General features: G+C 46.1%; 10 protein-coding genes across 10 annotated transcripts; 4 read left to right on the top strand and 6 right to left on the bottom strand.

Moving 5' to 3' along the window:
* Window positions 1-40: 40 nt before the first annotated feature.
* Window positions 41-1,615, top strand: N7495_004536 (uncharacterized protein; the record flags this gene model as incomplete). Its single annotated transcript, XM_057207187.1, has 1 exon — window positions 41-1,615. One exon carries the CDS (start codon window positions 41-43, stop codon window positions 1,613-1,615), a length of 1,575 nt encoding a protein of 524 aa, XP_057064867.1.
* A 556-nt stretch (window positions 1,616-2,171) lies between these two features.
* N7495_004535 (pyruvate dehydrogenase (acetyl-transferring) subunit E1 alpha) lies at window positions 2,172-3,612 on the bottom strand (the record flags this gene model as incomplete). The annotated part of the gene is made up of 4 exons (XM_057207186.1): window positions 2,172-2,677; window positions 2,740-3,194; window positions 3,269-3,402; window positions 3,493-3,612. The coding sequence occupies 4 exons, from the start codon at window positions 3,610-3,612 to the stop codon at window positions 2,172-2,174; spliced, it is 1,215 nt and encodes a 404-aa protein (XP_057064866.1).
* A 4,690-nt stretch (window positions 3,613-8,302) lies between these two features.
* On the top strand, window positions 8,303-12,011 carry N7495_004534 (vWFA and PH domain-containing RING finger protein; the record flags this gene model as incomplete). The annotated part of the gene is made up of 3 exons (XM_057207185.1): window positions 8,303-8,405; window positions 8,651-9,145; window positions 9,220-12,011. 3 exons carry the CDS (start codon window positions 8,303-8,305, stop codon window positions 12,009-12,011), a joined length of 3,390 nt encoding a protein of 1,129 aa, XP_057064865.1.
* Window positions 12,012-12,981: 970 nt separating this feature from the next.
* On the bottom strand, window positions 12,982-14,530 carry N7495_004533 (uncharacterized protein; the record flags this gene model as incomplete). Its single annotated transcript, XM_057207184.1, has 2 exons — window positions 12,982-14,000; window positions 14,086-14,530. The coding sequence occupies 2 exons, from the start codon at window positions 14,528-14,530 to the stop codon at window positions 12,982-12,984; spliced, it is 1,464 nt and encodes a 487-aa protein (XP_057064864.1).
* A 449-nt stretch (window positions 14,531-14,979) lies between these two features.
* Window positions 14,980-15,677, bottom strand: N7495_004532 (mitochondrial 54S ribosomal protein bL12m; the record flags this gene model as incomplete). The annotated part of the gene is made up of 2 exons (XM_057207183.1): window positions 14,980-15,312; window positions 15,441-15,677. The coding sequence occupies 2 exons, from the start codon at window positions 15,675-15,677 to the stop codon at window positions 14,980-14,982; spliced, it is 570 nt and encodes a 189-aa protein (XP_057064863.1).
* Window positions 15,678-16,247: 570 nt separating this feature from the next.
* Window positions 16,248-19,555, bottom strand: N7495_004531 (chaperonin-containing T-complex subunit CCT8; the record flags this gene model as incomplete). The annotated part of the gene is made up of 9 exons (XM_057207182.1): window positions 16,248-17,524; window positions 17,600-17,970; window positions 18,099-18,138; window positions 18,557-18,615; window positions 18,668-18,699; window positions 18,759-18,822; window positions 18,879-18,924; window positions 19,056-19,300; window positions 19,365-19,555. 9 exons carry the CDS (start codon window positions 19,553-19,555, stop codon window positions 16,248-16,250), a joined length of 2,325 nt encoding a protein of 774 aa, XP_057064862.1.
* A 1,114-nt stretch (window positions 19,556-20,669) lies between these two features.
* On the bottom strand, window positions 20,670-22,637 carry N7495_004530 (uncharacterized protein; the record flags this gene model as incomplete). Its single annotated transcript, XM_057207181.1, has 1 exon — window positions 20,670-22,637. One exon carries the CDS (start codon window positions 22,635-22,637, stop codon window positions 20,670-20,672), a length of 1,968 nt encoding a protein of 655 aa, XP_057064861.1.
* A 240-nt stretch (window positions 22,638-22,877) lies between these two features.
* N7495_004529 (pre-mRNA-splicing factor SYF2) lies at window positions 22,878-23,851 on the top strand (the record flags this gene model as incomplete). Its single annotated transcript, XM_057207180.1, has 3 exons — window positions 22,878-23,042; window positions 23,115-23,750; window positions 23,804-23,851. The coding sequence occupies 3 exons, from the start codon at window positions 22,878-22,880 to the stop codon at window positions 23,849-23,851; spliced, it is 849 nt and encodes a 282-aa protein (XP_057064860.1).
* A 132-nt stretch (window positions 23,852-23,983) lies between these two features.
* horA (ubiquinone biosynthesis protein COQ11) lies at window positions 23,984-25,032 on the bottom strand (the record flags this gene model as incomplete). Its single annotated transcript, XM_057207179.1, has 4 exons — window positions 23,984-24,405; window positions 24,477-24,817; window positions 24,892-24,928; window positions 24,987-25,032. 4 exons carry the CDS (start codon window positions 25,030-25,032, stop codon window positions 23,984-23,986), a joined length of 846 nt encoding a protein of 281 aa, XP_057064859.1.
* A 215-nt stretch (window positions 25,033-25,247) lies between these two features.
* Window positions 25,248-26,100, top strand: yaf9 (YEATS domain-containing protein YAF9; the record flags this gene model as incomplete). Its single annotated transcript, XM_057207178.1, has 3 exons — window positions 25,248-25,280; window positions 25,340-25,364; window positions 25,421-26,100. The coding sequence occupies 3 exons, from the start codon at window positions 25,248-25,250 to the stop codon at window positions 26,098-26,100; spliced, it is 738 nt and encodes a 245-aa protein (XP_057064858.1).
* Between the last annotated feature and the right edge of the window lie 9 nt (window positions 26,101-26,109).

Here is a 26,109-nt window from a genome sequence, read left to right as displayed (position 1 = left end):
ATCGTTCACAAATCAATGGTCAGGTATGTTATGATGTATGATGTCCATACCTCGGCAATATAGCCCCTCACAATCCAACACACCGCCCCAACAACTACAGAGCAACAACTTCGACCTTCTCGTTCCAACTGCTCCACAATACCAATCGATAGGAATTACAAACTCTATACAGTCTATGGCAGGCACACAACATGAGTTCTCCAACTCTCATCGCCCTCAGGGGGTTAATAATATGGGTTCCACGTCCAATCTGCGCAGTAGTGTACCGCCATCTCTTTCTGTGCCGATGGTTGTCATTAGGAATAGCGGAATGAACAATACCTCAGCGGGTAATGCAGTTGAAAGCAACAGAAATCAAAACCCACATTGCGAGACAGAAGTACTTACAGATCGAGATATCTTCTACATGCCTGTGGGCGCACAAGCTAGTAGGCAAGATATCCTCGCTACCGATGCTTATACATCCGTGAGGGAGATGCGAGGTATGAAGCGTGAGCATCATGACGGGGAAGAGAGTCAGGGTGCCCGAAAACATAGCAAGCGACTCACGACGAAGGAGGAAATATCACTTTTTGAGATTTGCAATAACCACGCAGGCGGATTTGGAAAGCGAAGTGATATATGCAATTGGTGGAAGAATATTGCAGAGCAGTTTGCGTTGGTGAATGGGAGACCATATTCGTGGCATTCGGTGCGCAGGAAGGTGGAAATGGCAACGAAACAGAGAGTCAAGTTCTTGGAAGAGCAGCAACAACGACAACATGGTCTTTCTCCTGATATTCCCGCTAAAGACATTATGAATCCCCAGTGGGTTGCTGTTCTCGATACTTGGATTCCTACCTGGCAGCGGTGGCTGGAGGCTGAGACAAGGCGGATTGCGAAGCGAGATGAGATGCTTCGAAGACGGTCTGTTCCCAAACCTGCAGGTGGGCTTTGGAAAGCTTATGACCCAGCTGTTCATGTTGGGATGAACTCTCCTGGTAGCCCTGCGCTTCCAAAGGAGAACACGACATCTGCTGCTCAAATGACAACCTACTCAGTAACTACTCCTGTTGCCAGCGCGAATACACTCAGCAAACCTTCCACCTCATTTTCAAGTGGTGTTAAACTACCTCCTGGGTTTGAGACAATGTTTTCCAATTTTACTCAGCCTACGAGACAGCCTGCGCCATATATACCTTTACCACTATCTGAAGCACTGGGATCGGGATCGGGATCAGCTTCGGGTTCGGGCTCATTAGATCCAACCCCACCACCAGATACCCACCCGATAACCGCGATTGATACCATAGGCAAACTGAAAGAACACCATTTCGACACACCCTCAGGCGACAGTTCAGACCCGCGCTCTTCTCCAGTCATCTCAGCATTGATACAAGCATCCGAACCAGCTGAGACCGAATCCTCTCGTCAAGCAATACAATATGAACCAGCCGCTTCATACAATTTAAATTCGGCAGATCTTTATCGAATGAAGGAGGAGCTACGCAAGGAGATCAAAGCTGAACTGCGCCAGGAACTATACGATGGTCGGGGTGCGCTGGAAGAGAAGCTCGACTCGGTACAAAGAACCCAAGATATGATTCTTGATATGTTGAGACAGGAACCTACTTGAGGTGCGAGGAGTCTCGGCATGCTAGGGTTATTTTTTTTTGTCGCGAGCTTATTATTATATTATATGTTATGATACCCCCCATATGCATAAGACGTGAATACAATAATCACAAGATTTTGATTGGTTTTCAAGTAAAATAGTTTTTAGATGTTCTTAAACTTTATAACAGCCGGATTGCCCAGCTTTTCCTACTCCATAGACTCGATTCTTCACGGCAATATCTCCGAGAGATCGGGGGACAATTCAAGTCGTCTAATGCTATGAATGTAAAAAAAAAAGAGTAAAATCCAAATCGAGGATGATCACAATTTGCTCTACTCTAGAAAAAAACAGGTACAAACACAAGAAAGAGCAGTCATCGGCTAAATTACAGAAATAATGATAGAGAACCAAGATGTGCGAGGTATCTCATCTCTCTCTTTCTCTCACTCTCGCGAGGAAAGGACACCTCAATTTGGAAACAAAGACCGGTCTCCCTATAGCCCCAAGGCCCAAAACTTCAAGGCTTAAATGATGTTATATGACCGGTCACGCAAAATTCTTTCCATTAAGAAGTCTAGTAGTAGAAAGTCTCGTCGACGGTACGGCCACGCATCCACTTGGGCTCGGATCCACGGACGTAGATGTCCTCGTAGAGGATACGGTTGGTGTTGTCGGGAGCATCCATTTGCTCGGCCTCGACGACCTCGGCGTCGACGGCGGCGCGAGCCTCCCTGTCAATGGTCTTGAGCTCCTCATCGGAGGTGACACCCCACTCGAGGATCTTCTGCTTGAGTCCGGCGATAGGGTCGTTGGTGCTACGCATGCGCTGGATCTCCTCACGGCTACGGTAGGTGGTACCAGGGTCGGACATGGAGTGACCGCCGTAACGGTAGGTGACGTACTCGAGGACAAGGGGACCCTTGCCAGAGACAGTGTAGTCCTTGCTGTACTGGACGGCGGCCTTGGTGGCCAAGACGTCCATGCCGTTGACCTTGAGACCAGGGATGTACTGACCACGCTTGTAGTACTCGGTCAGGGCGGAGGAGCGGGCGGCGGATGTACCCATACCGTACTTGTTGTCTGGAGGAAGTGTTAGATTTCTCGTAGTTCATTAAAACACCGATGAATTGGTTAAAACATACTCTCACAACCAAATAGGACAGGGAGGTTCCACAGCTTGGCCATGTTGAAAGCCTCGAAGACTTGACCCTGGTTGGAGGCACCGTCACCGTAAAGGACGATGCTGGTCTGGGGCTCCTCGTTGTATTGCTGGGCAAAAGCCAGACCAGCACCGACGGGTACCTGAGCACCGACAATACCGTTACCACCAAAGAAGCCCTCGGCGAACATGTGCATAGAACCACCCTTTCCGTAGGCGATACCTTCACGGCGGCCGAGCAGCTCACCAATGATGGACTTGACGGTAGCACCGCGCATCAAGGCGAAACCGTGGCAACGGTAAGAGGTGATAACATTGTCCTTGCGGTTGATAGCATGCTCGATACCGACTGCGACAGCTTCCTGACCAACAGACAGATGGCAGAAACCACGAATCTTCTTCTCCTTGTACAGACGATCGGCAGCCAACTCCATACGTCTATAATTGAACGCGAATTTCAATGGTTAGAGCTTTTTCAAAAGAGTCAAGAGGGGAAGAAAGGGAGAGCATACCTAATTGTGACCATGTCGCGGTACATCTGCTTCAACTCGGCCTTAGTGGTTTCCAGGGTGTATGGGGGAGGGTCGAGCTCGTAGGTCTCGAAGCTCTCATCGGAGAGGTGAACGGTGAAGGGCTTGTCATCTTCCTGTAGCAGCGCAAGTCGTTCACATCAGCATTAAGGTCCGGCGAGCCTTGAACAGCTTTTTCAAGTTTTCCGGACGGGGTCTCAACAAACCTGCGGGATGTTCTCGGCGTGCGACGACGCGGCGTCGGTAGTCACAGAACGGCGGACAACAGGGGCAAAGGCCTGGCGGCGCAGAGGCGCAGCCTGGCGAGCTGCAACGCGGAAGAACATGATTGCAGAAGAAGCCCAATTGAGAGTTGAGTATGGAGGGGAGAGGTCTGGTTGTCGAAGCTTTCCCAGTCCAGAGGATGTTGGGAACAAACTTTCCCGATTACTTAAGCCTTCCCGTTCGGGTGCTGCCGGTGTAAACCCAGTTGCAAACAGACCAAACCCTACAAGTATATGTAGTATAGATGAGGTACAAAGAAACTGTGCCTAAAAAATAAGTGGGATAGGGCCACCGTAGAGAGTTATTGCGTGGAAAGCAATTTACTCAGTAGGTTTTGGACAAAGTATTATGTCATAGGATTGGTTGCCCGATGAACCATTTCGATGAACCATATCAACAGGGCTCATTGAACATTCTGGCCATTGCTCTAATTTGAAAGTCTGGGAGAGCTTGTCAATGGTCAGAAGTGGAGTCCAACCCTTCTATTTGTCGTCCGATATATCTGGTATTGATCCAGACCAGTCCGATTAGCTAGTTGGCTGGAGGCTGGAATCGTGGTAGGCAGGGTGTTTCTCAATGCACAGATACTCCACTATAAAGCTGGGAGAGGTACCCAGCGGGTACCTAGGTACTTGGCGGATGTCATTGGGTAATAATGTCACCTGGGCACTCTAGATGACCGCTTTATTAGACACAGCACGGAGTACGGAGTACATATGTACAACAGATCTTGAGCTACCCCTCCAAATCGGAACTGAATAGAAAACTTGGAAGGCAAAGACCGATCATAACTGGATGTCTTGAATTATCTGATCTTTCAAATTCCAAGGTTCTATTTCTCTCATATCACTCTCGTTTTCCTACCTCAATGTCTGACATCTTCAAGCCTCACTAGGCAATTGCAAGAACTTAGATACGTAGGATATTAATCTGCACCGGTATTTTTTCAGCCAGGCGTACTCTCCAGGCCTCTACTCTAATAAAGGGGTCTGAGTGTATACCTAGTTCCGTGACTCCCCGTAATGCTCCATATTTTGCGGAGACATGGCGTGTACCTTTAGTTTATTAAATTAGAGCAGTATGGAGTACAATACGAGTAACATCAGAGACACAGGTTGATACAGAATGGGGCTGAAGGAGATTCAAGTCCAGAGCTTCGAAGAAATGAAAATGAAGATGAAGAAAATAGAGTGAAACGTTTCGGTAGAAGTCTCCACAGATGGATGCACTTGGACTAACTCCACTGTCAAATTGGAGTCTGGACTTATCTGGACTTCTCCTCTTTCATATTCCATCAACTGATGCCAAAATCATATATTATGTCCATGACTCGGGCTTGTCAGGCTTCCAAGCACTTTTGATTCAATGATCTTAACCATTTTGATATTTATGCCACGGTTCAATCTACTTAGGTAAGTACAATCCCAGTGCCTGTCATCCTAGGTACATCGTAATAGATAACTCTTCTGATAGTCTAGGATAAGCTGCATCAATAGTTGTAACCTTACGTTTCATTACATGCGATAAATGAGTCATTCATTACATATATGCACCTAGTCACTAGGTAAATATATTTAAATATTGAGGTAGTTACAGCCTTACAAAATTAGAGTCAATACAGAATCCATGATAAATGCTCAGATGTGAATTCTTCATACTTCGACTTCAAGGTATAAAACTTTAACCACAAACACGGAGCACGAGTTGTCCCCAGAGACCGTGGACCACACCTGTCAAATTCCGACAAGGGACAAGCGTCCACTGTGGACCTCAGGGGTCTAGGGGGCTGAAACACGGAGGTATTCAATCTGGTGCATATGAGAGACGATCGAGTCGGAGTATAGACGGATAACCGGAGTATGTATTATGATACAACCCACTTACAAGTTCCAAGGTTTCGATAACTAACAATTTGAGATGGCCAATAATTATCTGATAATTAAAGTAAAATACATACCAAGTACATACGAGTGGGTAATTTGACCCACTTTTTATTTCGGAACATTCTATCTTATACCAAAGCTTCATCAAATTGTAATGAAACCAATAAAAAAAACTATGAAATCTGTCTCTTCTATGACCAGTCTATCTGCAGATACTATATCTGGATAGACGTTGGTGACGTCAGGAATGAGATTGACTTTGGTGGCCAAATTGAGTGTTATTGGCTTCTAGAGTATCTATCGAAGTCTCTAGAAGCCATCAAGCTTTCAAGGATTTTAAATCACCTTGAATAGCCATCTGGTGATTTGGATGTTCTCTTTTCTAATGTGGTTTTATTTAATGCGTGAATAGCTTTGTTTTCCTGGCGGAGAATAGCAATATCTTGGTAATAAGTTAATGGAGAATTTGCACCCTTATAATTTGCTCTAAAGCTGTTAAGAAGAACGCTTGCGCTCGCTTCCTGCACGTAGTCCAAAAGACCATTATGTTCTTCCTCTCAGAATAACATGCGCAAACTCCACTAATATATTAATCCGATCCTACACTAAACATCAATCTGAATATCAGTTTTTGTCCGGCGATTAATCCGTGACAAAAGCTCTTGGGGTAGAAGGGCTTCGCGAAACTGTACGACATAATTATGTTGTCGGCGTAGATACTTCGATGTTTTCGGTGTTTTTAGTGTATAATCTTGACTTAAATTGTTTTCTAGTAGTGATGGCGTATGCAATAAAATATATTAAGCGTTAAGAGCACTCGATTGGGATCAAAAAATGAATTCTAGAAGGTGAAGATGCTGGAAGCAGATCTAATAGCTTTTATGTGCGCGACAAGGTAGATTTCAAGAAAATATGCTTTTTTTGATACTGCCGAATCAAGCGCCATTTTCTAATTGATTAGGCGAGAATATTATCGTTTTAGGAACGCAAAATAGCCTATATCCAACGGTTTTCAAAGATGGGATGAATATATTGGTATGTAAATTTGATCAAATTTAGGTATAAGATGGCTCCTATAACCATTCAAGACCAAAAGACAATATTTTCCTGTTTTATAAACAATTAGTAGCAGGAATAAGAACTTTTGTAGCCGTTGAAGCCCTATTTCGTCTAACGTCTTGCTATTTGGACTAACTTTAAATCGCTAGTCTTCTGGAATCTATAGATCTTCATGAAACCAGACCTTTGAAAGATTAGGTACAGAGTTAAAGCTAAACCATTCGTGAATAATGATAAGATCTTCTTATTTTGCCCAATTGAAAATACTAATATCTTGAATAGCGAATCAGTGTTTTTGAAATTTCCGATCCAATGTCGCCCATATGTACTTTGTAGGTTGGTTCCATGATCAGCAAGTAGTAAATTAGCAATAGTACCGACATCAGAATGGCTAGGAGCAGCTCTACAGTTATCTAAAGAGAGAATCCAACTAGATAGTGTTTCTCTTCAGTTCTAGTCAATTTACGACCATTTGTGCGTTTTTCAGAGCAATGTTTGACACCAGAAGTACAGCGTTAAAGGACTGAAAGAGTGACATCAAACGTAAGCGCATCTTGGTAAATATTGAGTTTCGCCATTCCGAGTAGCTTTGATAGCTAAGAAGATCTTCCCCTCCTGATCAACCCGTTTTTGAGCTTTCTGAGAAACTGTTGTTGGCATGGCGGTTGAAAAAGGAAACATGTAAGTGACGCGTAAAATTTACGGGATTACCCACTCGGTTGTATTACCCACTCGGTTGTATTTTACTTTATCAATGGGCACAACAAGGCTTTGACAAAACAAAGAAAGGCGGGACTTGAATATCCAGTTTTCCAATAACAGGAAACGTTGGCTGATATGATCAAGTCTATTCGGAAATTATTGCTTATATCATCGGTGTATACTTCAATGGTTATAGATCTATGAGTTCCAACTTCCCAGGTTGGAAGGAATACTTGGGTAGAATAAAGAACCCCGAATCTAGATCTGTTTACGGAGTACTCCATAATTACCGATGTCTTCCAAGATATGGATGATGGATCTGTACCTTAGTCCCAAGGGCTTGGAGCGCCACCAAGTAGTTCCAGTTTATGGCCAAAAGCCGATCAAGAGCATTTCTGGTATCGCCCCATTGAACCCCAAGAGGGAAAAAAAAAAAAAAAAAAAAAAAAAGGGGCGGGCCCAATATGTAGTTCATCTACTTGAATAGCCTTGAAAGCTAGGTTTGGGTAAAAACCTAGAAATATAATTTGTATAGTTTATAGATATAAGTCTTGATGCTATACCAATGGAAAGCAGGGATAGTGCGGATATCGGATCATTCAAGCTGTCATTGTGCCACGTTTTTTCATTTCCTTTCTTTTTTTCAATTCTCATGTTTCAGGGGAAGAATAAAAAGAGGATACAAAAAAAGGGATCCCAGACCCACGGATAGACATATGTCATCCATGGCTCGATCATTCGATAACCAGTTTGGTATTCTCAAGTGGACCCGATCTCTTATTTCTTCAGATGTGTTCACTCTCTTTGATTTCGTTAATTTCCCTTTTCTATTTAGTGGCAAAGCCAATTCTACTTTTTTTTTTGGCAAGTATACTTAGTATAGAGTCTAACCTTTTTACGATAGTGCCATCTTTCGCCCCTCTCCTTCCCTTTCTCCCTTCTCTCTCTACTACCTTTAACGCTAGTAATTTATTCTTTTTATTTATTTTATTTCTTATTATTTTATTCCTATTTTATACTTTCGGGGGCTTATTTTTCTGTTTTTTGCTACTCTTTCCCCCATCTAATCCGTCTCCCCCACCCCGATTGAACTTTCTCGGTTTCCTCTATGTGGAAACGACCTTCTCCCACGAATGCTGCTAGGGATGATTCACTTCGTCTTCCTGACATAGGCTTCCTAGGTCGTTCGAAGAAGAAAGCATTTGATCCTGGTAAGTCTCATTAGTCTCGCCTGCTCTGCTTGAAACCGAGACCTGTCGCATCATTGTTCATCGCATCATTGTTCATCGCACCATTTTATTTCCAATATTCCCCTTCCTCTTTTCCCCCTGATCTTCATACTTTCCATTTCCCATTTTGGACCCCATTCTTTATTTTGTATATTGGCAGTATGGAATCTCTTTCATGCCAGCCTTGAAACGTTTGGCCCCCCGCTAATCTCCTTCTGGTTGATCAGATTCCCAATCACAACTATCTGATACTCCTTCACGTTCTGGCTTTCGTCCCTTTCGATCTAGACGTGGTAAGCCAGACCACAGGGAGGACAACTTTGGCAGTACAACAACTTTGACCCGACCAAGAGCATCTACCATAGATAGTTCACATCGACCCGATTCCATCTACCCCGAATCAGAAGCTCTCCAACCGCTTCACTCCCAGCGGTCACTTGTCTCCTTCAATTCAAGATCAAGCAGACATATGGGCCCCATGGAGGTTGATCGTACCCGTACTCGGAGGGAGAGGACGTTTATCGGCAGTGAATGTGCCGTCTGCGAGGAGCCGCTAGAACATATCCTGCGAGGTGAACGTGTTCTGCAGCTTGCATGTAGCCATGTGTCCCACGAAGCATGTTTCTATGAATTTATCCGAGAATATGAATCGGAATACTGTCCGACCTGCAATGCGCCGCTGGCCCTGGACACTAGTCGTGGTGGAAATGTCTTGGATATGGGTTCGTTTTCTCCTTTTGTTTTCGATATTTATACTTCTTCAAATTTAATGAAGTTAGGGCTAATTGTTTTCTAGAGAAAATTAGTAATATTGTCCGCTCGGTGACGACGATGAGCGATACTGCCACAATGCGGAGTGTCTTAACAACCCCGGCAACTCCATGGGAACAGCCACCTCCATCCGTCCGAAAGCCAAGTGATGCCAGTAATCGGTATACCAACAATAACAGTAGTAACAACAGCAACCGAGATGATGCTCATCAATTCGAACAACAAAGTCTTGATGCCAACCAGCGGGAGCGGGAACGTGTTGAACCCCTGACCATCAATTCACAGCCCCGCCAACCTCATTCACGGAACGGAAGTGCAGCCGGCTCCTCAGGTGATTACCATGACGGACAGCATATCAGCACTGGACGACGCCACGATTATGATGTGCAAGCAATGGAATCTGACTTGAGTCCCCGCCCTGGGGTGATCAAAAACCCGATTCCTGCTCCGATTGTGACCGTGCGAAGTGAATTCCCAACTATGAACCGATCCCGTCACCAACAATCACTCACCTGTCTGATCACGGTTGAGGTGCCGGAGGGCAACTGGCTTCCCGATGCAGATGATCTTCAAAATCCTCCAGGTCAATCGCAGCCGGATGAGCCATATTCTGCGCGGTTTGGAGGCTCACAGGATGCTCGGTCTCCCCAGTATGAGCCAACAGAGAACATGGATGAGATTGCCGAGGAGTTGAAGAACCGAGTGGACAACTGGCATGGACTTGAATTCTCACGATTTGGCAAGCTGCGATTGCATGGCCAAATGCGTGTTGGCAAGGATCGGGAGTCATGGCAAGAGTTGGAATGTTATTTGTTTGCTGAGATGCTTATTTGCGTCAAAGAAAAGAAGGTCTCTTACAATGAGATGGGCAAACGAAAGCCCCGTTGCACGCTCAAGGGCTCTATCCTAATCAGGAAGCATTTGAAGTCCCTCGAAGCTGGCGTGGAAGAGCCAATTCTTTCGTTGAACTTGACTGTAACCGAGTTGCCCTGCTTTTTCTTACGCTTCAAGTCACGCAGCCAGCTCAACATCTGGCGCCGTGCTTTACTGGATCTGCATGTGGCGGAGAATCTGTCGCGCCAGAGTGATTTTGAGTTTGATACTTCGGCTGAAGAGGACGACTACCGGACCGGCCGAATTCAACGACAATCTTCTACCAATTCTTCTTACGGTGCAGCCAAGTCCAGCAAATCTGCCATCACTGATTACACTATACCGGATTCGGAGGCTCCTCAAATCCAGTCTTTCCACATTCCTATCGATGTTGTCGTTGTGATCCCCGTTTCTTCGTCCATGCAAGGTCTTAAAATTACCCTTCTGCGCGATGCCCTCAAGTTCCTGGTACAAAATCTAGGCCCTCGGGACCGCATGGGTTTGGTAACGTTTGGCTCAAGTGGTGGAGGGGTGCCTTTAGTGGGCATGACCACTAAGAAGTGGAGCGGATGGAACAAGGTCCTTGATTCTATTCGCCCCGTTGGTCAGAAAAGCCTTCGGGCTGATGTGGTTGAGGGTGCAAATGTGGCCATGGATCTCCTGATGCAGCGCAAGTTCAACAACCCTGTGTCCACAATTCTTTTGATCAGCGATTCATCTACTTCCGACCCAGAAAGTGTCGATTTCGTCGTGTCTCGTGCCGAGGCTGCCAAGGTCAGCATCCACTCTTTTGGGCTTGGTCTCACACATAAACCGGATACAATTATTGAATTGTCGACACGGACCAAGGGATCTTACTTGTACGTGAAGGACTGGATGATGCTTCGTGAATGCGTTGCTGGTTGTTTGGGTGCATTGCAAACAACATCTCACCAAAACGTTAAATTGAAGCTCCGGTTACCAGAAGGATCCCCCGCCAAATTTGTCAAGATTAGCGGTGCCCTTCAAACTACTAAGCGAGCAACTGGCAAGGATGCCGAAGCTGCTTTGGGTGATCTGCGATTCGGTGACAAGCGTGACGTTCTAGTTCAGCTGGTGATCGAGCCAGACAACGCCACTCAGGAGAACATGCCCCAAGACGCATGGGAGAGCCTTGTTTCTGGATTAGAGGCTCTGGGTGGTGGAGCTGACGGTGATGAGCCCCGAGTCGTCAGCGTTGAAGAAGTTCCGTTGATACAAGCCGACTTGACCTACGGTGACCTTCTTCGTGAAGGCCACTTGACTCATTCGCCTCGTCCCTCTCTCCTCGCTATTACCATGCTCCCACCAAACCCCAAGGCCAAGAGTCAGCAGTCAATGTCTCCGCAAATTCCCCCTCACCCTTCCATTGTACAGCGCCGCATGGAGCTGCTTACCTCCGACATGTTGACTCGAGCACTTACCCTTGTCTCGCGGGGCCAACATGATCGTGGAGAGCACTTACTGAATGAGACTAGGAGTATTCTCAAGGGCCTCGGCAAGGGTGGTTTACCACCACTGCCTCCAGCTGCTGCTCCACGTGCTTCCGGTACAAGTGACTCAGGCAGGGGTGATACTCCGAGCTCAAACTCTCCAAAGTCTTCAATCTACGGTGACGGTCATGCCTCCACAGTCTCTGAGACCCCGACTATCTCCCCAGCCGCTGCTATTGACAATCATACAATGACAGCCCTCAATGCAGACCTGGATTCAGCATTGGAGTGGATCAATCACCCGGCAGTATTCAGCCGTGACTCCCGCAAAGCTGTCCTCCAAAGCATTGGTGTCATCTCATCCCAGCGAGGCTTCACCTACCGCACCCCCTCAGAAGCACACTGGGCACAAAGAATAAGTGGTATCCGCCGCTTAACAGACCGATCCAAAGATTGGCGCGAAATGGGTGATGATGCACTGACCGAAGAATGAACGATTTAATCATTTTCCATGATGAACATTTGATCTTTGCAAACATTTAATCCCTCCCTTTTACTTATGGGTTTTCACATATTTTGGTCTATATATATATATATATATATATATATATGGATTTGACTTGATGACTTTTATATTTTCTCCATGTTTTCCTCTCCCTATGATACCACTATTATTTCCACCATGATTCTGTATTCATGATACGGGGAACTTACGTTTATGGTGTTGTTTCTTGGATTGTACGTTTTGTTTCTCTTCCATTCATGCACTTATCCTGTGTTTTTTTTGGGTGATTGGTGGGATGGTGTTTCTCTTTGTACTTTCTCTGATGATTTTAGTATTTGTTATGAAAATACTACGATGATTTATATAACTAACACGTAACCGTGAATCATGACCAAGCATGAATTGATTGATTTTGTCTTCTTGAGATCTGAGTCTACTATCACGCTCCTAATGAGGCATCATGTTTAACCGTAACCACAAACCTTAGCTGCTCGTTCCAATTGAATGACCTTGACATATACGGAGCTATGCCCAAAGATTATCTGTCCATTAAAGTAATCTCGCACGACGCTCCCATTGGTCCCATCCGTGTTGTGAAGTGCCCAGTCAAATCGGCGTAATAGAGTGGCAAGCCCAATATAAAGCTAACAATAAGCTATACTATCTTTTGTTAGGAGATCGAGCATACCTCAGTAGATTTCGTCACATCTTTAGGTGGTAAGGCAAGAAAATTCAAAGGTAGTGTACTGAAACTAAATCTAGTTCCCAATATCATGTCAAAAGCTATTGTCTGGAAGGTCCTTTCATCAATATTTGGACTTGTCACTTCATCTTCGAGCACATCAATTTAGGCTTTCAAATTGAAATGGATCCCAAGGTATTATAAGAGAAAACAGTAATGTACATTGTTGTTGTTCAGCTATATCCATGTATGTTCAAGTACCACATCCTGTTCCCTCTACCGCAGTGTTAGCAAACCCTTAGGAAGTTTAGGAGTATACTCCTTATTAAACCAGTTCAATTTCAAATCTTCCATTCTGAGCAGTGTCTCGTCCAATTGCTTGTCTTTCTTATGTTGTCTCGATGTATACTCCAAGAATAGTCGGCCGTCAACATGGTGTCCATCTTCACGTTTCATAAGTGCACACATAAAAACGGCAACAGGCTCACCACGCAAGTTGGCTAAGTAATACCAATCATACGCAAGATCTCGGTATTTCTCACGCGGATAGTACCGTCTGAAATATGATGAGATATATTTCAGTATGGCATTGACAGGCGATTTTGGTTCATTGGTTGAAGATGTAGGTGTGTGGGTTGAGTCTCGCTCGCCACGGACGGGATATTTACCGTGAAATGTGTAATAGTAGAAATTTGCGAGAAAAAGACAAGCTTCACTGCTACCAGCTGCTGCTGCCTTGGCCATGGCCTCCTCGTAAGCATCCAGGTTGTTCTCGTTCAGCATGAGAGATGCGTATTCTACCAAGGCCTCTGGATCATTATATTTCATTGCAGCAATTATGGTTGCATCGTCACCCTTCTTATGCAACTGATCACGAAGCTCTGTCGACTTGACCGTCTCGGCAAATGACGCTTGAGACAATCCATATAACCTCCATGGGGATTCGAACAAATTGTTGAATGTAAGGTCGCGATGGGGTGGAGGCCGCCGGGATGACGGATGAAGAAATGGAAGCACACCTTTTTCCAGAATGAGACCGGCCTCTTCAAATTGGCGTGCGTTGACATGCATTTTCGCTCGCAAACACATGGCAGGAGGATATCCTTCTTCCGCGAGCCTTTCAAGCTCCGGAAATATAGTTGCATGTAAAGGCAAATTATCCTTCATCATGTTGGAGCTCAACATGCACACTGCACTAGGCGATCTTGCAAGTGCACATGCAGTGTGAACCCACTGTCGGAGGTCATTATCCTCCCGGCTTATGATAGATCCAATATGAAAAATAGTCTCGACATCTATGGAAGGGGTCAAAATTAGTTACGACTGGCTTCCAAGTCAATTCCCAATACAAAAAAAAAAAACGTGTATTCAGGAGCTTACCAGAAGAGATCGAGCGAATGATTGACGCTTCTGGCTTCAACGTCCATGCTGCCGTGATCAGCTTTGCGCCCACATCTTTGAATGTCCGATAACTGAGCCTCTTAGGCAATATGTCATTGTCGATGGCACTTTGGTGTTGATAAATAGACTCCGTTTCATGCCTTTCCAGTCGCACTTCAACGGGTTCACGAAAATCGAGCGATTGCAGAAGGATGCCACTCTGGTCTAATTTCAATCGTCTCCGACGAGTTGGTCCATTCCCCCAAGTTGGTGATTTTCGCAGTTGCTTAGCAGACAGGGCGTGTGTGTTGTTGAATGACCGTTTCGCAACGAGGGTCGCATGGCGATTTGCGGAAGTGATCTTGCATAGATTCAGAGTAACAGGATTTTGTGTAAACTGTGAGATCTGAAACCATTTCTGCAGCGCAGCCTGTGGTCGTGACATCAATGCAGAGAGAATCGGAGATTGGAGTGCAAGGTGCTGTGGTCGAGAGTCGAGAGTCCGCGAACCCGCAAAACGGTAGCGCGGTCAAAAAAAAAATCCGAACTTGTGGGTAAAAACATCGTACAATCTATCTACTATGTAAGTTACAGCGGGAATGATGTCTGTTTTATAATAAACATGCTCAATGCATCAATTAAACAAAACAATCCCTCTGTACCAGAAAGATCCATAACACAATGCGTATAATGTACATTTGCCCTCCACACGGCTAATACAAAGCTCAAGGATATCCTCGAAGCCAAAAGAAATTCCTCCACTTGGTTCATAATCTTGACAAATTGTAAGAAATGACAAGAAAAGGGAGAAAGCGAAGACACAATGCTTGACGCCCGATTCTATTTCTCGCTTCTCGCCGAGTTATTTCTTGTATCCAGTTGTTTTCTTATTCTTTACTCCATGACGACCTTGGCACCAAGACCCTTGAGAGTTTCGACGATCTTCTCAGCCTCTTCCTTAGGAACAGACTCCTTCATGACCTTTGGCACAGACTCCACGAATTTTTTGCTGTCCACCAGCGACAGACCAAGCATGTTCTTGATCTCCTTGATGACCTTGGGCTTGGAGGTGGCCTCGAAAGACTCCAGCTTCAGGTTGAACAGAGTCTTCTCAGCAGCAGCTGGGGCAGCCTCTTCTTCTTCGACAGGAGCAGCAGCAGCACCAGGAGCACCGCCGGCGGCCATGGCGAAGCCACCAACGGGGAGATCGGGAATGTTCAAGCGGGTCTAAACAATTATTATATTAGAATTTTGCAAACTAACAGACTTCTTCCGAAATTCAGTTCAAAGAAAACAGCAATTGGCGATTTGTGAAGGAGTGTATCGGCGAATCAATAGATCTAGTAGCAACGCACCTTCAAGCTTGATACAAGGTCCGCGGTCTCAAGCAGGGTCAATTGGCTGATTTGGTCGACAATCTGTGTGATCTTGGGGTTTGATGGGGTAGCAGTGGCAGCATCGGTCGACTCCCATCGTCGACTGGTGGGTGTGCATGCTGTAGGCAGATATGTAGTCGCAATGCGCAGGGACGGGCGGACAGAGCCGGAGAGGTATCGACAGCTGCGAACTGCGGTCTGAATAGGGAAAGACATGGCGAAGACGGTAGATGCTGAGCTCAGAAGAAAAAAGGGAGTTAAATATAAGACGTGAAGGAGGAGGAAGGTGATAGCTCATCCGCGATGCGAGCAAAAAGAAACGCAGAGTTTCGGGAAAATCCAAGGATCACGTGATGAGGGTTAGTCAGCCATCGTAGGAATCAATGCTTCAAGTTAGTATAGAACCAGACCAGCATCCTTTCTGGTCAACTCGCTCGGAAAGGGGGTTTCTCTTCAAAGAAGATGCGATGCTATCCGTTGTAATTTATAGAGCTGTGCAAGCGGCTTCTCAGGTACCTAGATATTCTGTAGATATAGACTTCTCTATGTCACTTTATCTACATATCAATCTACTGTGTACAGGATAGGTGTACCAGTCAACCTTGGAATGGTTTGGTAACACTATAGTTGAGTTGACCATAATGTATGGTTTATTATCATGCTGTGCTATACACACTCGGCGACTTTTTTTCGTGATATCGTACGGAAATCTATGACCGTCTTGACGGCATCGAAGCCAAAATTCACGGAACTCACGCCTCAACATTCAGGTATCAAGTTCTTCATTTAGTCCTCGTCCCAGTTGGGGTTAGGTCCCGGCGGCTTGGGCCCACCAGCTTGTCTGGCGACGATGATCTGATCGACGCTAAGCACAGTGCGGGCGGACTCGCTAGCCAGGCGGATGGCCGAGCTCTTGGTGGCCATAAGGTCGAGAATACCCTCTTCAACGGCATCCAATGTGCCAGATGGCGTACTTGCCTCCAGATCCACACCAGTGGTCCAATAGGGCTCCTCCTCCTCGGACGAGCTGGCCTCCACTCCATCTGCGGACTTGCCAGCGCTGCTGTTGCGGTGGTGTGCAGTGTAAAGGCGGGACAAGACCTCAGTGGCATCGAGACCGGCGGAATCAGCAAGGGTGCGAGGGATAACCTCGAAGGCCTCGGCGTACTTGCGGATCGCGTGCTGAGGCAGACCCGGTGTTCGATCGGCGAAGTTGGAGATTCGTTCCACGAGTTGGATCTCTGTGGCACCGGCACCGGGAACGAGACGTGGGTCCTTGGTGATGGCCTTTACGACATTCACGCCATCGTCAATGGCGCGCTCAATGTCGTCCAGGTGGTTCTGAGTAGCACCGCGCAGTACGATAGTCGCTGTGCGAGTCACTGCGTTGGCTTCTTCTTGACGGAAGACGGTAACTCGGTCACCACCAATTTCAGTAGTTTCAACAATGTCCACGGATCCCATCTCATCAGGCATAGGGGCACCAAGACGAGCCAGAGGAGTGGCACCAACCACCCGGCACAGACGACGAAGCTCGAACTTGGACAGAATCTTGACAACCAGGATGTTGAAGCGATTAAGGTAGTGCAGTGCCAGGTCACCCACGGTGGATCCGGCAACGACAACACGAAGACCTGAGTCGTACAACTCTTTAATGGCGGTCTCGAGACGATCCTCCTCACCCTTGGTGAAGTCTACCATCTCCTTGGCATTGTGCAGCAGAACTGTACCCTTGGTCTCGGTCTGTGAGGTGTCAATGGGGCAGCTGAATACGCCGACCTTGGCCTTGCGTGCCGACTTGATGATTCCATCCGGCTCGCGTCCGAACACCATACCCCTAATGACCTTGGACTGTTCCAAGCTACCACCCATAATCTTAACGACGCGCACGTTATCCACGTTAAAGTTGACAGGGTTCTTGGGCAGCACGGCTAGGACAGCCTCAGCAACCAAAGCAGCCAGGGTCTCCTCGGTACCGGACTGCTTGCTAGCCACGACTGTTCGAAGGGCCTTGCTGAGCTCTGTCGCTGAGCGTATGTCATGCAGTCTGTCCACCTCGAGGTCTAATATCGCGAAAGGTAAAATCAATTAGTATCTATGAATATTATTGCAGAGTGCCACTTTGAACAAGAACATACCCTCTAGAACCTTCAAGGCAAAGTTTTGTGCCTTTTCATAACCAGAAACGATATCACTGGTCTTCAATCCCATCCGAATGAGCTCCTCGGCCTTCTTGAGCAACTCGCCAGCAAGGACAATAACCAAGTTCGTTCCATCACCCATCTCCGCATCCTGCTGCTGACTAGCCATGACAAGCAGTTTAGCAGCAGGATGGACAACATCGAGTTCACGTAGGATGGTAGCAGCGTCAGAGGTCAAGATCATCTTCTGTAGGTGATTGATGACGATCTTGTTACGGCCGTAGGGGCCCAGGGAGGTCTGGACGGTCTGCGAAATAGCCTGGCAGGCCTCGATGTTACGAATGACAGCTCCATCTTCAGAGTCGTGGCTATAATCAATTGGGTTTGTTTAGCGAGCTGTTCGCTTCTCTTCTGCCCTTGACTTCGTGGGCGGGACAGATAAGGAGGTGGGCAATTGCGGCGGCGCGGGCATTATTTTTTCTTGATTGTATCTTACCTCTGGTACCCAGGCTTGAAGAGACCCGCCTGGGAAGGGCCTGGCATTGATAGCGACATTTTCAAAGGTCACGTCCGAGATAGATGCGACTAGATATGAAGTTTGTGGAGAGAGTTGATAGACACAGTTGTGTCGGGGAATTTTTGGGAGCTCGACGGGGGGACAGTGTGTTTGCTGCGTTTGCACGGAGGGGAAGGCAGACCCACCAGTTGGTTTTTACTATAGTCAACATTTCAGGAAATTTTGATCATTACTTGATTTTATTATAATACAATAGAGTGGATTTTATATTCATATTCAATAATTTACAAAAGTGCCCTTTTATCCAACTAGATCTCACCATTCATGCGATTTCGAAGTGTTTGATCGATAAGCATCGTGGAAACCAGGTACTATTCTTGGAGTTAATGTATGTATTCATTGTAGTGAGTACGAAAATTAAATTAATGAAGACTTACTATAAGATCCAGCATAACTGCATCCACTGTCTTCATATATGGAATCCGCTTGATCGAGCCTGCGACACGTAAGCAACATGTAAGTAGAAATCAGTGGACTTGTCTTCTTACCATCCGCGAATGGCCTCCTCGCGATTATAGCTCTGCAAGAGTAATGATTAAGTCAAGGACTATTGTCTTCAGAAGAAGTTGAGAAACTCACCGAGGGATGTGTGGACATAAATTGTGGCGGGGCTCCTTTCTCTTGCTTTTGCATACGACTCCAGCTGGCATAGAATTAGCATACAATCATTGACGGATGAGGACTGATAAGGAGACCTACAGCTTGACAGCAGCCTCAGGTTTGAAGCAAGCCTTGGACATCATCACTATAATATCTTGTTAGCACTGTGAAGAACTATCGTTGATCGCAGAATATACTCAGTCCGATCTGGTCCGCTTCAGCCTATATTTATTATTTCAGTCAGAATAATTTCATCCAATAGCTGTGGAGGGTAACTAGCCTCCTGAGTCCGTGAGTTCGGCATGCTCCACATAAGATTCAGCAAGAATGAAGACAGCTGCCCCGAGACATCGAACAAAAGCGAGACGGCAAATGCAGCTCCAATAGTAATGAAACTGTTGCTCATTCTCTCAGCTGGGTGGTGTGCTACCACATGTGCAATCTCATGTCCTAGGACAGCAGCTAGTCCATTTTCGTCTTCACAGATGGGCAAGATGCCAGTATAAACAAAAACCTTGCCTCTGTAGATTATAGAGAATTCAGCGTTAGCAATAGAAAAAAATCTAACTGGATGAATCAATGTACCCAGGAAGTACAAATGCGTTGGCCATATTATCATCCTTGATAACATGGACTTTCCAGTTGGCGCCCTCTATGGGTGCTTGTGGAACCAGTCGTTGCAACACTCGATTAACTGTCTTTGCGACAGGGTGATAGTCCGGGAGAATCTTCCCACGCTCACTATTAAGGACTTGACGGTAGCTTTCCTCGCCCATCTTTAACTCTTGGGAGGACGAGACACAGTTGAATCGTCGACGGCCAGTCATCTATATAAGAAAAATATTAAATTTGAAATGTCTTCACATATGTGCGGCAGGAACAAAGTCAAGTTAGGGGAAAGTATTGCAAAGAGTTCAAGGTTCATGAATATGCCTTACCTCAACCACGTCAGTGTTGTATAGATACACACCCGATAAAGCAACTCCGATGAATACGAAATGATGAGGTTTTGCGCGCTGAATAAACTGGAAAAACAGTGGCTGACGACCAGATCCGTTGAAACGGTTGTATCTGTTCTGTTGGTATTTGTATCGTGGACCGGAAGTAAACGAGCGGCGGTTAATTTGAAATCTGGAAGAAAGTCGGCACGAAAGTTGAGATTGGAGGTTAGATGCTGGTAGTCGAGAGTTCCATTGTGTAGGTGTTTCAGGCACGAATGTTTGAAATGTACGCGATACTTGAGCTTTGCAAGGGTTTGAGACTTGAAGCGTAGAATGTCGCGTCAATGATGTTATACTCGCGAGAGCTATGCGTAGGGAACGCCTGGCGTGCTGACTGAACATTATGTTCACTTTGTACTGTTTGTGATGATATTTAATATCTGGCTACTAAACTCCAACTTCCAAGGATAGAGTTTGGAGCTGGGAAGTATTTGCAGAGGATCACAGTCGTCCTATTCCCTAGTAGAAGTTAAATATTTGATATTCTTCAGACGTCTCTCTCATCCGCTCTAACCGAGTTGGTTTGAATTTGATAACTAGATAGCATCGCCGTCGGCCATAAAATACGCACGGGTCCGATGATGCGCTAGTCCCAATCCGGGTTCCCGTTGTATACGGCGAAGAAACATTAAACTCCTTCACTATTCATACTAGATTGAATTCAATAAAGAGATTACTATGAAGAAAATAGAATCATAAAGTTCGAAAGAATTTCATGCAGTACAGGCTAAGATGCGACAATCACCATTATTTCAATCAATGATTTCCGAGACCCCGATTTCCACAGTCAGCTTTGCAACGTAAATGGAACATCTTGTTCAATCAGAGCCAATGTTCAAGCATTACATTAACACATAAGACACATGATCAAAGAAAGATAAATCCACCATCAGAACTCCAGATCTGGGCTCGGATCTACTTCCAAGTAGTATGAAGCAGCCGATTTCCGAAGAAAGGAGCTAGGAAATAAGGACAAATCTTTTTGCACGTGGGAGAGTTGGAGATGTACCACAGTCCCCAAGAGAGCCTCTGGTGATGTAAATCCACAGTCAATAACCCCGGCACTCTTCCCAACAAAAAGGGCGATCATTTCGTTGAATTGGCGGTCCCAAGCCACAATGTATCCTGAGGGTTGCCAAGGGTTGTTTGGTCCATCTCGCATTTCCAGAAGACCCAACTGCATGAGATGTAGGCTTCCAAAGCATGATCGAGTTTCGCTGTTAGTGGAAATGCTTGCACGTATCAGGCCGAGGGAGGCTGGGGTCCACATTCTCTCAAAATCCGTCAAACGGGGCAGTTGGGAGTTGGAAAACTCAATCGGCGAGTGTTGAGGACACCACAGAAGCTCCAAAGATGGAGATTTTAACCAAGCGGCGCGCCTAAGTACTGGGTCTAATTTTTTTGCGCTAACCATCTGCGAATTTCCGTCTTGATCATGCAATAAATCCACAATGAGGCCCAATTCTTTTGCTGATTTTGAGGACCCATGTGCCAGAAGTACTGCAAAAAATCGAGATATATCGTCATATCCAGCACAATCGCCGTCAATAGTGAGTAGAGGCTGCTCATCAAATAGCTTCCATGGAGAACCCGGAGTGATGCTTTGATGGGTTTTGAGTTCGTTTAGTACTCCTGGCATTCGAGTTCTTGACCATCGTATGCCCAGTTGTTCTTCCATGTTTTGAAGGCACATACCAAGCAGCTCTATGTAATGGCCATCACTGACCAAGTCAGGCAGTGCCTTAGCAATTATGACATTATCTAGGAAAGCCTGCAGACCATGGAATGATGATATGTGCGGTAAATCATTACCACAGTTTGTAGAGAGCTTTTCCAATAGTCTCAAGGCCGTTTCTGGTTGTTCAGTCCGAGTCAGGATCTGAACGATACTATATGCAGAGTGGTAAGCTTTTTTATTATCCTCACAGAGAAAATGTAATAGTTCAGCCCATAATTCAACGACGATTTCTGGTCTCCGGAGCATTGAGAGTAACTGGAGGTATGTGGTGAGGTAAACTCGATCTCCTGGGCATACCCTGCGCAATATGTCATGTAGTCTGAATGCTTTCTGTGAACTTGAGCCAGGTTCACCTATAATCTGAGTGGGAAGAACATCTGTGTCGTAATTCTTATTCTCAAATATTGCTGATTCAACTGATGCATACAATGCTTGGATGATATGATCTGCAAAATCCAGCGATTGGGTACCCTGCTGGAAACTCGACTGAATATAACCATGGAAGAATCGCTCAATGTCCGGGACTGATAGTTGGAGAGAGGCATAACACATCCCTATCTCAAATAGCTGTGATTTTTGGGGCAAATCAAGTCGGGCCAGTCTGATGATGATATCATCGATGGCGGCAACAATCTCACTACAGGTGTTATGAAGCGCACAGCGTTGGAGTGCCTCAAATAAAGGCATGCATCCTTTTGCCTGTAGGCCTAGCGCTCCCTCCTCATCAACAACCAATTTCTCGACCATGTGTTTCAAATCAGAAAGTTCAGTCACTCGACGAAGGCGGGTTACCTCTTCATTTCGGTGCATGGGATGAACACCCTTTAGAGAACACCATAGGGATGGAGGTGGATTGTGTTTGTTGAGCGGCCACTCCGTGTCAAGAAGATCTAAAACTTGTTGCTGTAAATTTGAGTTGACATTGTCATTGGGCTCTGTTTGTGAAGTCGAAGCTGTGAGAGTGAATCGCAATAAATCCAAAGACGATGGGTTATGGAAGTGGGCGTCGGGTATTTTTGTCGCGTGGTATCTTGCCAGTATCACCAGTGGAAAGGTACCAAATGTAATGGCAGTAATACTCTTAGATCGCAAGAGAATCCTTGTAGATAAGCCTCGCATGGTTACCGAATGCTTCTTCGATGATCCATTTAGTTAGCGGACCCACGGGTGGAGATGAAGATAAACAAACGATAAGGGGTATCTGGGGTGGCATAATCAATACAAGGAAGGCGGTGTGCATGGGCGGTGTGTTTCCAGAAACTGTGATCTCACCTCTTATCAACTCCATTTCAGTCTTCTACGGCGTATATTCAATCTTTTACGACCACTCATCGCTTTTAGCCTCAATTTTTGCTCATCATGCCTTTGACACAGGAAACTGATCCCGCAAAGGACGAGAAAAATATTGATGCTCCAGTGGAAACCTCAAGTTCTTCGGATTCAAAAGCCGAGAAAAAGGAAGACGATGCCGCTGCCAAAGCACTTGCGCGAAATGAAAAATTCAAAGCACTTCGGGCCAGAGCGGTAAGCTTACACTATCTTTGACATAACTACAAAACCCCTCTCAGTGGATATCGTTACTGACTCTATGCTTAGAAATCTGGCACAGAACGTAACATGAAAGAAACCGCAGCAGAAACTCGACGCCTCGCTACTGACCCGAGCGTCCTTCATTCGCTGTCCCGAAAACACGCATTTGCCTCCCATAACCTGCTCAAGGCCGATACTGAAGCAGCAGGAGAAGATTTCGAACGCAAGCGAGCATGGGACTGGACGGTTGAAGAATCTGAGAAATGGGACCGTCGTATGGAGAAAAAGCAAAGGCATCGAGATGACGTGGCCTTCCAAGATTATACACAGGATGCTAGAAAGGTGTATAAACGACAGATGCGACAGCTGCCCGCAAACTTGGAGGCATATGAAAAAGAGAAGTTGGCTGCCATTGAGAAGGCCGCAGCCAGTGGTGATCTTGAGATTGTCGAAACGGAAGACGGAGAGATGATTGCAATCGACAAGAATGGAACCTTTTACTCCACCGCCGACAGCGTGGGCTTTACAGAGAGCAAGCCAGATCGTGCTGCCGTAGACAGATTGGTCGCCGATATTCAGAAGGCCGAGGAGGTGCGCCTGAAGAAACGCAAGGAACGTCGCGGTGATGATGATGCCGATGTGACATACATCAATGACAAGAACAAGCAGTTCAACCAGAAGCTGGCGCGCTTCTACAACAAGGTAAATTATCAATTTTCGATTTCACATTGACCCTGAAGCTAACATTCTTATAGTACACGACTGAAATCCGTGACAGCTTTGAACGCGGTACCATGATTTAATTCAATATGATTTCATACATTTACAGAGCAGAGATAATACACGTGTGCTGGTCCCCTTGAATCCTGCACCAAGCGTTGACTTGAACCCATCTGGATAATTCATCCGAAAATATCGAGAAACCTTGCGGCAATTCAAGCCATGGATTTTCTCCAGGCCTTTGTTGCTAGCTCCTCAATCTTTTTTGTTCCCACGACACCTTTTATTATCTCTTCTTCCAATGCCTCGACCACCGCCTCACTCACCAATTCGACTTTCAATGGCTTCTCAGCCATAGCTCCGAGGAAGTCAAGTTTATTACCCAGGAAGGTGTTGAACTCTGATGCGACAATGCCACATAGCGCAATTGGCAGAGTGAACTTTCGGCTTGAGTCATACAAGAAACCAGGGCGGATAAATATGCTTCGCAGTTTCGGTAGAGTAGTAGCGATGGTGTCTTCAGCTTGTCTTTTGGTGGTGATGTACCTCGCAGGGAGGGCCGGTGCGCCGGCAGCAGCAGAAATGTACACGAAAGCGGGTACATCTTCGTTAGATGCTTCCTGAGCCAGCGCAATAGCTATTACACGGAGGATAATATGTTAGCGCTTCTTTCGATATACAAATTTCAAACTTTCATTAAGCGCATACCCGAATCTCTGTTCATCAATTCGTATGTCAATTGGCCGTCTCTTTCCTTCGATTGTAGAGCTTCGCCTTCCTTCCTTGATAGGAGATCCTGGCTACCTAGCTTTGATGAGCTGAATGCCCGCTGAAGACCGCTGACGATTGGCTCTGTCCCTTGTACAACGCCCTTGTAATCAGCTTCGAGGAGGATTCCCATGGAGTGGACAACAGCAGTAGCTCCGCTTAGAAATTGCTTGTAGCTCTCTGGCTTCAAAATATCCGCTTTGGCCCATTCCACCGAGCTTGCCCAAGGTGGACGTACCGCAGAGTCCATGACCGTCTCCCACCGTGGCTCGCCAGTTCGACTAGATATTAGGCCTTAGCATTTAGAATTTTCTGGCATATAATGTGGAATATATACCTTAATGATGTGACTGACCAGCCCCGAGCAGCGGCGGACTTGCAGATTCTAGATCCTATAATCGTAAGTTAGTCATTGTGAAGGTTGGCCATATGTATTCTTATAAGGCGAACCTAGAAAACCACTTCCTCCGGCGACAACTAGTCTTTTAGTAGCCATTATAAAGTATTGGTACCAGTATCACCTCAATTTGAGAATAATCTCAAAATATTGAGTTCGCGAGGCTAGAAAGAACAGTTGATCAAGGTTGGAGGGTTCAAGGTACAGCTTTTGTATGTCGTCACATGACGTGCATCGCAAATCAGCTTCGCTTTAATTCCGCCTGCGTGACTTTCAGGTATACACCTCACAACTGTCTTGTCTAAATCATCATCATGCCATCAGCCACAGGAAACAAGCGAGTCCGAGTTAGTAGTCGAATAATTAGTATCGATTCTCAAAATAAGCTAACTCTTGCAATACACAGGGAGTCTCAGCATTCCGACCATTCAGTACGTTCCCGATCGCAGATATTCCCTTGGTCTTACACTAATGCGAAGCGCTCCAGTTTTTGGCAGCGAAGCCCAACTGTTTGACCCGGAGAAGAAACCAGCCAATGCTCCCCCAGACCACACCCATCAATGGCGCGTCTTTGTTAAGGGTGTCAACGGCGAGGACATCTCCTACTGGCTCAAGAAAGTGCAATTCAAACTTCACGAAACCTATCCCCAGAACGTACGTTCAGTCGAGCAACCGCCCTTTGAAGTTGTCGAGACCGGCTGGGGTGAATTTGAAATCCAGATCAAACTATTTTTCGTCCCAGAGTCAAATGAAAAATCGCAGACCCTATGGCACAGCCTGAAACTTCACCCTTACGGACCAGATGCAGAAGGAATGAAGGAGCGACGGGAGGTAGTCATCAGTCAAAACTACGAGGAGATCATCTTCAACGAGCCCATTGAACCCTTCTACGAGGTTCTTACTGGTGGGCCGGGTTCAGTGGCTAAAGGCAAAGGGAAGAACCCGAAACAAGGATTGAGTCGGACGGCAGAAATCCCAGCAAGTGGTAGCCCTAGAAACCCGTACAGCCGGGCTGCTGAGAATACGGAGCTTGATCGAATGTCCGACGCCAGAAGGACGGTCGAGCAGATGATCAAGGAGGAAAAGGAACGACTAGTTGAGCGGGAGAAAAGGCTGGCCGAGCTTCGTGAAAGCGAAGGTGTTCCTGCCACTATCAAAAAGAGGTGATTGATATAT

Source organism: Penicillium taxi (assembly GCF_028828555.1).
Source record: "Penicillium taxi strain IBT 34144 chromosome Unknown utg000003l_segment0_segment0, whole genome shotgun sequence".
In the NCBI taxonomy this organism is placed as follows: Eukaryota; Fungi; Ascomycota; class Eurotiomycetes; order Eurotiales; family Aspergillaceae; genus Penicillium; species Penicillium taxi.
Note: the sequence above shows the minus strand (reverse complement) of the source record. Positions and strands in the feature narration are given on the sequence as shown.